Below are 14,241 nucleotides of genomic sequence, written 5' to 3'. Positions count from 1 at the left end.
GATTGTCTCCTATCGTTGAAATTAGTGTTGTCGAACTGTCGATAGTTTGAATTTCCATAGTTTTAATCGAAAAAGGCCATATTATCGATAGGCCTATTGATAGTGTCGACTGTTTATGGTGATAGGTTTTGCACAAGTATTTATTGCACAGCTACTATCTGTAATCAGTCTAATCGTAAACACAGTTCGATATAATCGATAGTATGGTTCTTTAGTATTACACCAAATTGCATCTATCGGTAGATTATAATATGGATAACTATAGATAGTATTGTTTTTCTCAAACTAGTCTATCGAAATGCTTACGATAGTTGACTATCGACCATCACACTATTTGACATTGACAACAAGACAAAGTCAGTGATGGATAATTGATTGATGAAGGAAGGAAGAAAGGAAATATGTAGTACTATATAGATACCTAGTGTAGTAAGTATCTATCTAGTGTAAGTTAACAACCTACCTAGGTACCCAAAGAGTAAATTAATATAAGGGGGGATAGGTCTGTACCTAATCTAAGTTTACTGTTTAGCACATTAGCAAAGCAACAGAAAAAAAATCGTAAACAAGAAGTATTGTTTATTTTATATTTATTGATATTTTTTCTGATTAGAATATAGTCATCTGTATAAGCGAAAAAATTTATCTATGATTATTTTTGCGTAGATTGCAATTATTATTTTTACGTAGGTACCTATGTTTTTACTTACAATGGATAAATGTAGGTTGTGCTTAAAAAGTAGTAAAAAATTAAGGTCGGCATTCGAAAAGGAAGATGATGTTATATATATTGATATGATAACTTCGCTTTCAAATACTATAAAAGTGAGTATACTTACCTACCTAACCTACCTTATAAAATACAAATACAATGTATTTTAAGAAAACCACTGCTTTAAATTCTGATTTACACCAAACGAGCGAAGGTTTATTTTCTATATATGCCAACTCTGGTTGTCCAGCCAATGACTGCTAATAGCCTGTGGCCAGCCCAACCCAGCTATTGGTTGCACATACAGCCAGAATGAAGAAAGAATTATGCATTTGCTCACTGTAAATTTAGCCTTTAGAAATTGTGTCTGTTTTCATTCACCAGCACTTTTTTTTTCCTAAGTCAGTATATGTTTAATTCCTCAAATATTATCCTATTTATGTACCTCCCATCATATTAACATTATTTCACTACACTCGTACGTTTGTCTCCAATCTAGTCTTAATGTTTGCTGTTGTTTGTTTCTGTTTCCATACATATTAACTTGTTTATTTTGCCACCTTACCTACTTTTTTTACTTTTCCAGCTGAAAATCAGTGCCTTTGCTCGATACCATTGAACATTTCGGCTAACATATTGTGTTCGATCTATATTTGATACTCTTTTGTACTTTACCTTTAAGTGTTAATTTTTGGATTTTATGTATTTGCTGAATAAATAATTTCTTTCTTTCTTTGAACCAATTGAACTGTGGAGGCGGGTCAATAGCATTTAACATGTTTATTTATATGTTTATACAAATGATTTATGTATTTTTTATTTCTTTCCAATATATGCTAGTAAAGAATATGTATGTACAAGTAGACTACTCCCAAATTCTCAAGTAAATACATTTTTTTTTAAATTTTAAACCATTTAAACTTCTCTGTAGGCTTCTTGTACAGACAACAGCATATCAAGTTACCCTGTATGAACCTATATATTAATAGTGGCGAGTTTGCAATGAGTTTGGGTAGGTTAATGTGCTGTTGACTGTACATGAAGTATACCACAATATTTATAAACCACCCTAGTTTTTGGTGTAAATCTGCAAGAGATCTCAATCATTTTCAACCATAGTCCAGGTCTCACTTCCATAGGGCATTACCAGATGTAAAATTTTATTAGCCTTTTTTTTTCAATTGATTGCTACGTTAATATAACTAGTTTTATTGTTTTATTTATTTGTTTAGTAGTAACTAGTTTTATTGTTATATTTATTACAGATAAAAAGAGATGATCAACTTACACATCTGTGTTCTCAATGCTGTCGAAAGCTTATGGAGGCATTTCAGTTCAAAAATATGATAGAAATGTAAGTATAAATTGCACTACATTTAATAACTATTCATACATACATTTTAATTTTTATTGTTTATAAAGTATGTGTTTGGCTGATAAATAATATCTTCAATTTTATTTATCATCTAGCTAATGATATTCTATTATTCATTTATGTAAATTTTAGGTCTAATTTAATATTATGTGAAGATTCTAGTATAAAAAGAATTAATTTCAACAGCTTGAATGAGATCAAAGTTAAACTTGAAATTGACATGAAGAAAGAAATATGTGATAACAATTATATTACTGAGGTATTAGATAATTGTTTCAATGAAAACTCGGGATTCTTCTGGTTTAACAGTACTATGATAAAAAAAGTTGAATCCAAAATATGTGCAGATGAAGTAATACCTCAAAATATGTGTGATTATGTTAAAACTGAACCAAATGATGATGACTTGGATCCAGTAAGTATTATTAAAAAGTATTGAGTTACAGGCCTAAAACAAATTTAAAGTTGCTACAACTCACTTGCCTGTTGGCTCCTTGACTTGCATTGTTAAAGCATGTTTACTGAAGACCTCAGCGACTCGCATGAAATTAGTTTAGATTGAGATGATCTTGCAACCTGGAGCGGTGACAGAAGCATGTTGCATTACATAATTACCTACCTAATTGATTACTTCTTTATTACCAGAACATACAAACGTGTTTCCGTATTCAAACAAACCCCGAAATGCAAATAAACATATGCATGGCTTATTATAACAATTATCTTATATGATCGCCCAACAGCCACACGACAATATTCACCAGGTCGAGGTAATGTCGTTCATCTATTGGCAAAGCCAGCCATGGGCGCAGGATGGGGCAGCAGTCTAAAATAATATGTAACTAGCAAACTATACCCGTGGTCTTACCCTGGTAATTTTTTTTCATAAAAGGTTCAACCCGCACCCTGCATCTGTATATATAATTCAAATTATCCAAGCTCACCCTAACCAAGAAATCTTCCATCCAAAAATTGATCTCTAACATCTGCCGTTTGAGCTCTTGGCGTATGCCAATTTGTTAATTAGTCAATTTAGAGGTTTATATCTATTATTATATATAGTACTATAGGTACACAGTACAGAATTATGTGCAGTATAGTACAAGCAAATAATTACGTCCATGGGTTAATCTGTAATCATTTATTTTGTCCGAAATGACCAACTAGTCCATATTCAAAATGACCATACAAAAAGATCACATTTTTGAAATGCGGTTACACCTTGGTAGCCTACGTATGTTTGGTTAGATTTAGGTTTAGCTTATATGCAGTGACCTAAGCCTGCAGCCAGTCTTCGTTGGTTTCACATAGGTGTATCGTGCTTACCTTCAGTTAGGTTTATCTATCTCTTAAGTAGTTTATTCTTTATTCTTTCATCACAGGATGATGTTAATGAAAATTATGGCGGTAATGATGCTGATGACGAGTATTTACCCAAATATTTATATAAAAGAAAAGGGAAAGAAAACAGAATATCCAAAAAAGTGCATAAAGGTAAAAAGTAAAATATATGTTACGTTATTATAATCACAATACTTTATAAGTTAGTCATATAATAAAAGTTGACATTATCATTCCCCATGTTGCTTCATTGGAGTTGAGAGCTATGGAGTTAAGAGCAATTGATTTTTAAATGCCTACATAGATGTATGGTTGCTTGCAACAATTTCATCTTAAGTTGTAGTATGTTATATACATGTCATAATAATTTTCAGGTTCAAAAGGAAATGAATCTTCAAGTGACACTCTAAATATTTTGATAAAACCAGTACTTTTAAAAGATGTTGCTATTTATCGCAAAAAAGTGGAGGGAAATCCCAAAAAACGGTCATCTATAATAAAAAAGCGTATGTGCAATTTCTGTGGAAAAATGACGTCGTCAATGAAATCACATATATTGATACACACAGGTACATATCAAATTAAACAACTATGGAGCTAGATAAGTATTCCCGTGATTTAACTTTCGACAGAGATTTACGCATAATTCCAGTTTCTTCCCAAACAGTCCGGCGCAAAGTTAGGTTTGGGTGGGAAGAAACTGGCAAGATCTTTGAACTTCTATTTTTGGGTGTAAATTAGAATAATAAAAAAAAGTTTCTCAATATTTATATAATCCGTACATTTTAAATTACTTATTACGAATTTTATTTCATGTAGGGCAACGAACACATAAATGTGATTTATGTGAAAAGGCGTATTACACTGAAGCACAACTAAGATGTCATAAAAAGAAGCACGGGATGGAAAGAAAATACAAATGTGATCAATGCGTAGCTAAATTTACAGACTCAGCTATGTTGAAAAGGTATGCCTAACGATTCTATTTTTAATAAGTTTTTTACTAAAATGTTATTTTGGACACAAACTTTTATTGTTGTCAGAGTGATCTTATTGCATTTAACGCGTGACAAAAAGATCATCTCCATCCAGTAAATCGTTGAGGACTTTCCATGTCTGGAGCCGTTCGTAGGTGTACAATCTAGTCACGTCTGTCATAATAATGCATTGTCATCCAAACTAAATGTGTATAAGTAAAAAAAATCTGCTCATTCGGTTGAACATTCCACCGTGCTGTCAGTGCCATTCCTCAATTTTCTCAAGGAAGGAAATGTTTCTAATCTATACATACCTATATATATATTATAGTATTTTTGACTGAAATGGATAGAGCAAATAAAATTATTTTTATTTTTGTCTGTCTGTATAATTACGCTTATCTCAGAAAGTACTGAACCGATTTACTTATAACTTTCACCAATTGTTTTATTTTTACTCAACAAAACATTGTTTCATCAAAATCGGTTCATAAAAAAATATCGTCAATTCCCGAGGAGAATTAATAAAATTATCGTTACACTGACATATAATTATAATATGTATTTTGAAATCTGGTAAATAAAAAAATTGAATCTTGTCTTGGCTAACATTTGAAGTACGGTAATGTCGGCGGTCGTAACCACCTTGCTCGAAACGCTAGTATCCAATATTACAAAAGTAAGAATCTGAACGTTTTCACGATATTATGACGCCGCTAGATTTGCGGTTAACAGCTGGTATTTTTACTAGATATAATTATATTATATTCTGGATTTCCCATGGGCTCTCTACTGAGCGTCGAGCTAATTATCTGAAAATTATCCTCTACCAGTTCGGTTGATATTCATCATTTCAAACAAAATCAACGAAGACTTTTTACAAATAAATAAAGGTGGTTTGTGATCCATGATTTTCTTTTTCAGACATATGATAGTCCACAATGATGAAAAATCATTTGTTTGTCACCTTTGTAATAAAGCATTTAAAAGAGTAAGTACATCCTAACTAATATTATAAATAAGAAAGTATGTTTGTTTGTTACACGCTCTATCTACTCAAACAATCTTCTTAAAATTTTGTAGTTTAAAGTATGGAGAAGGACAAGGATACTTTCATTCCGGAAAAATATTTATTCCCGTGGGAAAATTACGCGGTTGAAGCCGTGGGCAAAAGCTAGTTTTTCAATATATGCTACATTGCAAGTAAAACAAAAGCGTGTCCGTCTATCGTCAAGAAAATGTCTTGGGAACGATTGGGTATAAAGATTACGTTTTTTCCTTTTGAGCTAAGAAAGTCCAAAAATGTTTTTGATTTCAATATTTCATAATATATTTTTTACAGCATGGATCTTTGAAACGACACATTATACTTCATAATTCTGCAAACAAAACTATCAAATGTGACCTGTGTCACATGAGTTTCTTTTCGAATACTGGTCTAAAGCATCACTTACGAGTGCACACTGGAGAAAGACCGTACAGATGCGACGTATGTACCATGTATTTATTTAATTTTCCATTTTGTTATAAGTAATTATTTAGATTATTGAAAGTAATGGAAAGATAATTAGGCACATAGATACTTGATTTGAAGTCAGTTTAATCTACGCGGTTCAAAGTCTGCTAAATGCTTTTTTCAGAGATTATTATTTTTATTTTATTATTTATTATTATATATTTTTATTTTAGAGTTCGGTTGGGGATTAGCATTTTGAGGTTAAAAGGAAAACAAGGAATGCTTATAAAAATCACTCGTGTCTGTCAGTCCAACCTTTACAGCTAGTATTTTACTCTGTGACACAGATGAGAAACTTACATAAACTGATTTTCCATAGTGTCTCGGAGACGCTGACTTCTATAGGCTATTTAAGATTATAAAGCGATATATTTAGCTAAACTTATGCTTTATTTTCTAATTATTTCGAAAAAAGTAGTCCCCAAATTAGTCATTCATTTTTGTCATTGTACCTGTGAAGGACGAACAGAGAGAGAGGTGCACGAATAAATTAAATGTGGCAAATATAACCAAGGCACGTCACCCTATCCAGAAGCGTTCCACTCGCATGATCGAATTTTTAAAAAATATTTATTCCGCTCACTTAATTACGTTATTAACCACTAATTCCTATTACCTATTTGTTTAGATTAACGGGTTATTATGAGGTTACCATCTGGCAATTTGTTCTTTATACAAGAACTCATTCTTATTGAATAATTTCAGATTTGTTCACAAGGCTACAGCTATAAACATGACTTTAATAGGCACTGTTTCAAAAAACATGGCGTGTTCCTGAAACGGAGAAACGTTTACGTAATGAACGAAGAGATCCTTGTGAAGGAACGAGAGCTGATGAGACTGTTGATGCTGAGGCTGCACGGAGTGGTTCAGGGTGAAGACCCGTTCAAGGAGTTCGAGGGCCCTCAGGGGTACAAGGCGCTGGCACAGGCTATCAACCTCATAGAGAGTAAACATCTACCCGTGGATGTAAGTACATTGACTTTGTGATCAAAAATACGGTCATAACAAATCGAGAAATATATTTTGTCTCCATCTAAAATACTTAAATGAATTGTAAATAAAAAAAATCCGAAGACACTATTAGTTTGTTATTTCGACGTAAGCGAACTCGAATTACCATAATATTTAAATCCTTCGAAATCAACCAGAATCTTTCTTAAACTTTTCACGAAATATTCAATTGATTTGTTATTATGAATGACCTTATTAAAATCATGATACACGAAAAAAGTTTTTTCAAATCAGATCATTGGTTCTTCATGATATCGTTTAATTATATTAGCTAACTGTGCCTGGGGCATTTCCGAATAGCACCAGTTTGTATAGTAAAATCTGTGGGAAGGTATACAACGAATGCAAGCTTGTTGTTATTTAAATTTATTAAGACAAGGAGCATTAAACAGATTGCTGACAAAACATTTACTTTCGGAAATATAAACGAAACTACCACCTGCTCGAGTTAAAATAAACAGGAATCTATTAAAACTAAAACGTTATCCGGCATTGCCGAGATGGTTATTTATTTATTACGTGAGCTATAGGTTCTGAAAATATATCTTTCAACATTAGATTAAGATTAATTTATTGTTACTCAAGTTTTTCTTTACATCTTTAAAATACAGTCTACATTAGGACAAAACAATTTAAAATTATTTCAACGCCGACTCAAGAACTCCATCGACACAATAATTTCACCTTACGAAGAATACTAACAGTTATTTTGGCCACCACACGGAACTGTACGTCACAACCAGTTACATCTACTAATTGACGTCCCACCGTGCTAACTGTCCAATCACAATTTATCTATCCTAACCGAATGTTTTAATACATACACTCATGATTATAGAAGAACATCAAGAAAGTAACTTATTGACCACAACATATACACTTCTCGTGTGATAGAAAACAATATATATAAAAAACAGAGAAACCTGAACGAAGTAACATCACAGTGATTTCTTACTAGCCACATACACAGACACTTTAATCATAGAGAAATGAAAACGAACCAACACAATCGTTGTACACATACAAGGCAAACGAATGTACACTCAATGACCGTCACTTATAATCACAAAGAAATACGATCGCACCGCACGGTACCTGAGCTAAGACGTGAATCATTAAAAGGCTCCCACGTTCGTCGTTGTCAACACAGATGGGGTGATAAGACAACAGTTTTAAGAATTACTTTGTAGACGAGTATCATTTTGTAATACGAGCTGTTTACCGACAATACGGTAGCTAAAATAACAATGAAGTGAACACACCGCCATATTTAATATTTAATGTATTACATGGTCTGTATAAAAAGCGCGTAAGTTTACATGTGAACAAAACAAAAGTACCCGTGTGTACCGTGTTTACCCGGAAAGTATGTGTTATTCCAGGTTATATTCTACCCGTGTACCAAATTTCATAACAATCCGTCCAGTCGATTTTGCGTCAAAGATTAACATACTTAATACATCCTCATAAACTTTGGTATTTGTAATATTAGTAGGATTGTTGTGGTTGGATGGGCTTAATTTTCCTGATCATATTCCTATTTCCAGTTAATCAAATACAATTGCGATAAAAAATTAATGAATATACTCTATTAGTTAAAAATGCTTTCTGCCAGGATGAATTTGAAGTTCTATTCTTTTTAGGGTTCTGTAATATATAAATTTAATAAGTTCAAGTGACTCTTGTCTGGCGAACCTATATTTTTTTGTCATCCTTAAAACAAGCACCCTAAATTAATACATGACACGAGAAATTTTGCCAAAGTTTTTTTAATTTCTCTACCAACCAAAAGTTTATTCATTTGTTTAAGTTACTTGACAGCCTATTTGTCATAAAATATATGACTAAATTTCAACTCGGTTCAGTATTTTCGGAGTAAACTAGCTTTGAAGGTAGGTTCCGCCTTTTTCCTTTTGAGGTACGAAATCTAAAATATTTTTTACACTACTTATACGCAAGTTTGGATTTTCAATATAATAGGTATATAGTTACTATTATTTTAAAAAGGAAATTACTTTTCCCGGATGCTATTTAAAGCATGGATGATTCAGGACTGTCCATGTGTGATGTGATGAGTCAGCCTTGAGCTTCAGGCTGGGATGCGTGGCGGCGGCGGCGACGGGGGGTGTGGCGGTTGCAGCCGTCCGGGGAGCGCGCGACGCGGCCGCATGGCGCGCGAGTGCCGGACTCCGCTACCCGTGCAGTGTCGCACGCGCCGCCCGCGGCCTCACATCGCTCCTCGCGCTACGCCGCCGCCTCCCCGCTCTGCCGCACCACGCGTCCGCTGGGCGCGTCGCGCGGGCCGCGGGCCAGGCCCGCGAGCCTGCTGCTGCTGGCTGCCTGGCTGGCGGCCGGCGCTGCTGACCTCGCCTGCCCTCAAGAACCGCCACCTCCGGCGCAAGACGCGTGCGCCTCCTGCCGCATTTACGAGAACGCCCGGGAGCACAGCCTTCGAGTGATCCGAGAGAGTCTTCTCGCGAAACTAGGCTTCACACAGGCCCCCAACACGACCGGTCGAGAGTTGCCCCGAGTGCCCCCGGATCTGATGGAGCGGTTCGAGCGGCGACCACCGCCACCTGGCGTGCAGGCTGATGGTCCTGTGCCGTCGCGCACCTTTGTCACGCATTCTGAGCAGGATAACTTCCTCGCTCGTACTGATAATGTCCTGGTATTTGCCCGTTAGTATCAATTTTTTAACTTTCCTTTGTTTATGAAAAATAGAGTGTGTAATGTGTCATAATTCTTCAATCTATGTCCACGAGATATATTTTTTTTACCAGATTTGTAAAGTATGAAAATCCATGTGTATAATCTATACGTGCCTAAAGTTACAAGTTTCACAAATAGATGTGTGATAAGTTTATGGATGGAGAGAAAAGATGTAAGTAAGGTATGGGTTGTAACTTTCAAATTTAGTCAACTTAGGCATCACCTCGGTGTGAGGACAATACACGCTAGTATGGTCTGGAAGTTCATTGACAGGCACGTGTGCAGCTTATAAGTGGGTAAGTGCTTTGAGCGCGTCACGCATCGCAAATTTTAATTAGCTAATGATTGATTCAACTTCCATGAGTATATAGCGTAGCTCCAGCCCATTGAGGTTACATAGACTTGTCGATCGAGATTCTATCACGATTGGTTCGGGGTATGTCAAGAATACTAATAGGTATTCTAATTTTCATTCAAAGTCGATGTTACCAAGTAGGTACGATTTAGGTATTTATTAGTTAGTAGACAGATCCAGCTATATAGCGGATGGTTCTTGAATATGTTAAAATCACTTTTGTTATCGAATTTATAATAAAATAATTGGGTGTTATAATTATAGCAGCTCCGGAATAAGTGAAGTGTGGGTAAAGATGATATTTCTAGTGATGCAAAAACGAGGCTATCAGAGTTCAGGCATGTGTAATCTCGATGCCGTACCCAACGTGGGACAAGACGGGGGGCTTCGACCGCAGGCGATAACGACAACGAGCAATTAGACAATGTTAGCACAAAAAGTAATGAAAAACGCCATAACCAATTAATGTTAGATGAACACTAATTGGCTATGGCGGTTTACATTCGTGGTATCATTTCGTATTTCAGTACATAGTCAAATAAGTTAGGTACATAGATAGCTACATAATGTTTGCACACAAATACACAAGTTTCATTATCTTTATTGTAATTGCTATTAGTTATATTACAATAATTTTGATTCGAGTAAATTGAAGTCGTGATTTTACTTGGTCTAGTAGGTATGTCATTTTGCGACAAAATTTCCCACGAATGCGCAGAGTTGTCGACAATACGTCATAAAGTAGCTATGTTAAGCGTCTACTTAATTTTTATTTTTAGCATATCACAGTAGATAATGTAGCATTCACTGAGTGCGTCTGATATGACTGCAAACTGCGACGAGAGGAGAAGGTGCATTGCAGATATCACTCCTCGCTGCACCCGTGCACTTGTTTGTCAACAATCTTTCTCATATCATGTTTGCGTGTAAATCCATCATCGAGTGGAATATATTAACTTTAACAGTCTGGTAGTAAGTTATGAACGAATTGATGAACTTCATTTATCAATTTTATTAACAAGGGAAATAGTTCGTGGCCGCCACCACAACACTGTTTGCATTGTTGATAAAATTGTAAAATTTTGGATGGATTATGAAAGTTGTAATATATATTGCAAACAATAACAAAATATTGGTGGTTGGTATTGTTGGTACGTACAGTAGGCACATGTGCTTATTAAATTGTATTAAGTAGGTAGTATTGTAGAAGAAACTATTTAAAACAAAATAAATACTTTTATACTTCCTTACTATGTTATTATTAATAATTATTGTAACTGCAATTTTATTTTAAATGTTGGTACATAAATAAGTAGCCACCTACTTAATTGATAAGGTGGATTCGATTTTATAATTATTAATATTTTTAAAGATTCAATTCAATATTAAACCTATATTAAGCCGGAAATGTGTTTTGGGTTAAATATTGGTTGGGATGGCAACAGCGATCATGTGACATAAAAAATGGTGCAATAATCACATGGGTCATATAACCTAACTCTCAGGAGTCAAGTGCCGACCTTCCGACCGGAGTGGCGCGGCATTGAGCATGTAACGTAGGTGGTCACAGACTCATCCACAAGACTCTGCCCTCAACTAATAAAATCTACGTGCAAACATTGGTATGTACCGTCTCGGTTTAGATGAGTGACACAATCCTGACGCATTAACCAATCTTAGTTAGGTACTTTGATTCCGGGTCACCCGGTCCAGATTATAAACACTTCCAGATACCTACCTAGTTATTAACTTTTTTTTCAAAAACTTAAGAGGACTAGGCCTCCTGGGGACACCTCTATAAAAAAAACGCACCATAGAGTTCTTACCTCCCGGGTGGTGTGGAAAAGGAACCAAAGTAATACTATTTATTTTACTTTAGCTTATAGTATGCTTAACAATGCTAATTTATAGGATTAGCGTTGTTATTCATAAAAAGTTGTATCTCGTGATTTGGAGAGTTACAAACCTACTTATTGCTATTGATACTATGGATGTAAAATAAGTAATGCGTAATATTTATAGATAGGATAGGCTTCAGACGCGGGAACTCCTAAAAGGATTACAGCACCGTTCATTTTTAACGGTTTTGTCACACATTGAATGCAATAAGATCTCTCTGAGAACAATTAAAGCCTGTGTCAAAAATAAAATTTTTGTAGAAATACATTTTTTTATTATTACTGTTTTCGTGCATACATTTATAAGACGTGACAACAAGCAAGTGTAACGATTAAAAGTAGGTACGTCGAAGTAAAAATTGAAATAATTATCGTTTAATTGAAAATTAAGCGACTATTATAAATAAGTACCTAACTCTCTTATCTTGAGACGCAAGGACGCGATAATGTTGCGTTGCGCTTATTACCCGTTTATTTATAATTAAAAAATATATATATATATATTATGAAGTAACTTTGTACAGCATATTTTTAAATGGATTTGTAATGACACACATGCTTTTTATCTTATTTTTGAAAATAATAATGAGATGAAAAAGTTCTGCATATTTTTGTAAAGGGATTTCTCACATATCGTGACAACATGTGTACCTATGTATGACCATAAGGTTACTGGTGAACACACCGGCTGCGCCGCCGCCGTTTAGTTCCCAGCGCGGGCTATAATGTTTATATATCAGTGTCCTTCTGACTCACCTATGATTATTCTACTGGAGTATTATTCGTTTATGAAAAAATCCTTATTATTTATATCGGAAAATTTAGCAAATTTTGTTAAACGATATCCAGGTGTAAAGTGCCTATTGTACCTAACCTGATAAACTAGGTGCACAGGAACCGGTTTCATAGTGTCCAGTGTCTGTCTGACGTGTGTGTGTGTGTGTGACGAGACTATTTGCAGCGATCGATTGTTTTGGCTGCTGCCAGCCTCCTTAATTGCTCGTGAATCAAGATGTCTCGGGCACTTTTGTATGCCGCGGTTGTACCCAGACTTTGCAGAAGCATTTTCTTTAAAATTCAAATGCTAAGTATTCAAATAATGAGAGCTAGTGAATATATTTTTGGAAACACTGTCCGAAGAATAAATACATATCTAATTTTGAAACTCGTGTAACGCGTGAAATGTCCCTGACCTCTGTGTAAACTTGTTAATTCTCTTCTCTATGCAATTCGTGATATTTTGCGATTGCGGTATTTTTTTTTATTGAGACCGTTATCCTATTTTACAAAAATTTGCGTACCTAGTTTTGATATTAAAATGTGGTAACCTAACTGCCATTGTTTTGGTTGCGGATATCTTGAGTGCGGAAAGCGTATACTTACCTACTTAGTTCCATCCCTGCATATTGCCACGAATAGCACCTAGAGTATTGTGCGTGCGAAACTTGCGCAGCTGAGCCCGCATGTGTGGACCACCCTCGGGATTTTGCGACGAAAACCACCCACCGATAAAGGTCACCCCTTCAAATGTCAAGTCAATCTATTTATATTAATTTCCACAGGAACAACAAGATTCTGACGATTTTACCATTAACTATGATAATGTAATAATGTCACGAATTTCTACTGTAAATAAAAGAATGGATGTCGTCCAACTCAATGCTTTATCTCTCTTTCACACTTTATTTTTAATTTCAATAGAAATTCGTTTCGTTCCCTTACACTACTTTGATTAATTTCCATTAAACGATCAAATTACTGACACTGGTATGAAAGTAGTGTAATGTAAAAGTTATTTTTGTAAATTTTCAATTTCTAGCAATTGGTGTCCCCAGGAATTTATTTTTGGACCATTGCAATTTATGAATTTACTTTTGAGTGTTTTCATCATTACAATACTTAATTGTGAAAATATTGATAAAATACGAGTTTAACTAAATGATAAAATCAAGCTTTTACTTAAAGGACATTTAGCGCATATAATTTATTTTTTGGTTCCGAAGTAAACAAGGTACCTAGGTAGTGACTGTTATGGCTAGAAATATATCTTTAGGGTGAATTTCACGAGCGTTTGAATAGGATAATTAAATTGATTACTGTGTATGGTATAATTTAATAAACACTAATGAGAGCCCGCGAGGCGGAGTTAAAAACGCTCGTAAAACGTTAAAGAAATCTATCACTATATTTTTTGAGAGGTACCTTACATTTCCCGTTATTTATATATTTATCCGCTTGGTCTATAAAAAACATTTTTAGTTTCTATAGTCTATTTCGTAGGTAGGGTAGGGTTCCGTAGTTCCGTACCTCAAAAGAAAAAAAAAACGGAACCTTTTAATCACTC

At 34.7% G+C, this 14,241-nt stretch overlaps 1 protein-coding gene across 4 annotated transcripts; it reads left to right on the top strand.

The window, feature by feature from the left end:
• The first annotated feature begins 373 nt into the window (after positions 1-373).
• LOC128670719 (zinc finger protein 431-like) lies at positions 374-7,002 on the top strand. 4 transcript variants are annotated; one of them, XM_053746641.2, is made up of 9 exons: positions 374-825; positions 1,978-2,066; positions 2,220-2,502; positions 3,470-3,581; positions 3,803-3,997; positions 4,248-4,395; positions 5,330-5,396; positions 5,748-5,894; positions 6,627-7,002. In XM_053746641.2, the coding sequence occupies exons 1-9, from the start codon at positions 697-699 to the stop codon at positions 6,909-6,911; spliced, it is 1,455 nt and encodes a 484-aa protein (XP_053602616.1). In that variant the 5' UTR covers positions 374-696; the 3' UTR covers positions 6,912-7,002. The 4 variants fall into 4 exon arrangements, with proteins under 4 accessions (XP_053602616.1, XP_053602619.1, XP_053602617.1 ...); XM_053746644.2 differs by having other exon boundaries at positions 379-429; positions 2,274-2,502; XM_053746642.2 differs by having other exon boundaries at positions 404-825; positions 2,274-2,502.
• Positions 7,003-14,241: the final 7,239 nt, after the last annotated feature.

The sequence above is a fragment of the Plodia interpunctella genome, chromosome 6 (assembly GCF_027563975.2).
Source record: "Plodia interpunctella isolate USDA-ARS_2022_Savannah chromosome 6, ilPloInte3.2, whole genome shotgun sequence".
Taxonomy (NCBI): domain Eukaryota; kingdom Metazoa; phylum Arthropoda; class Insecta; order Lepidoptera; family Pyralidae; genus Plodia; species Plodia interpunctella.
The sequence above is the reverse complement of the archived record's forward strand: the minus strand, read 5'-3'. Positions and strand labels throughout refer to the sequence as shown.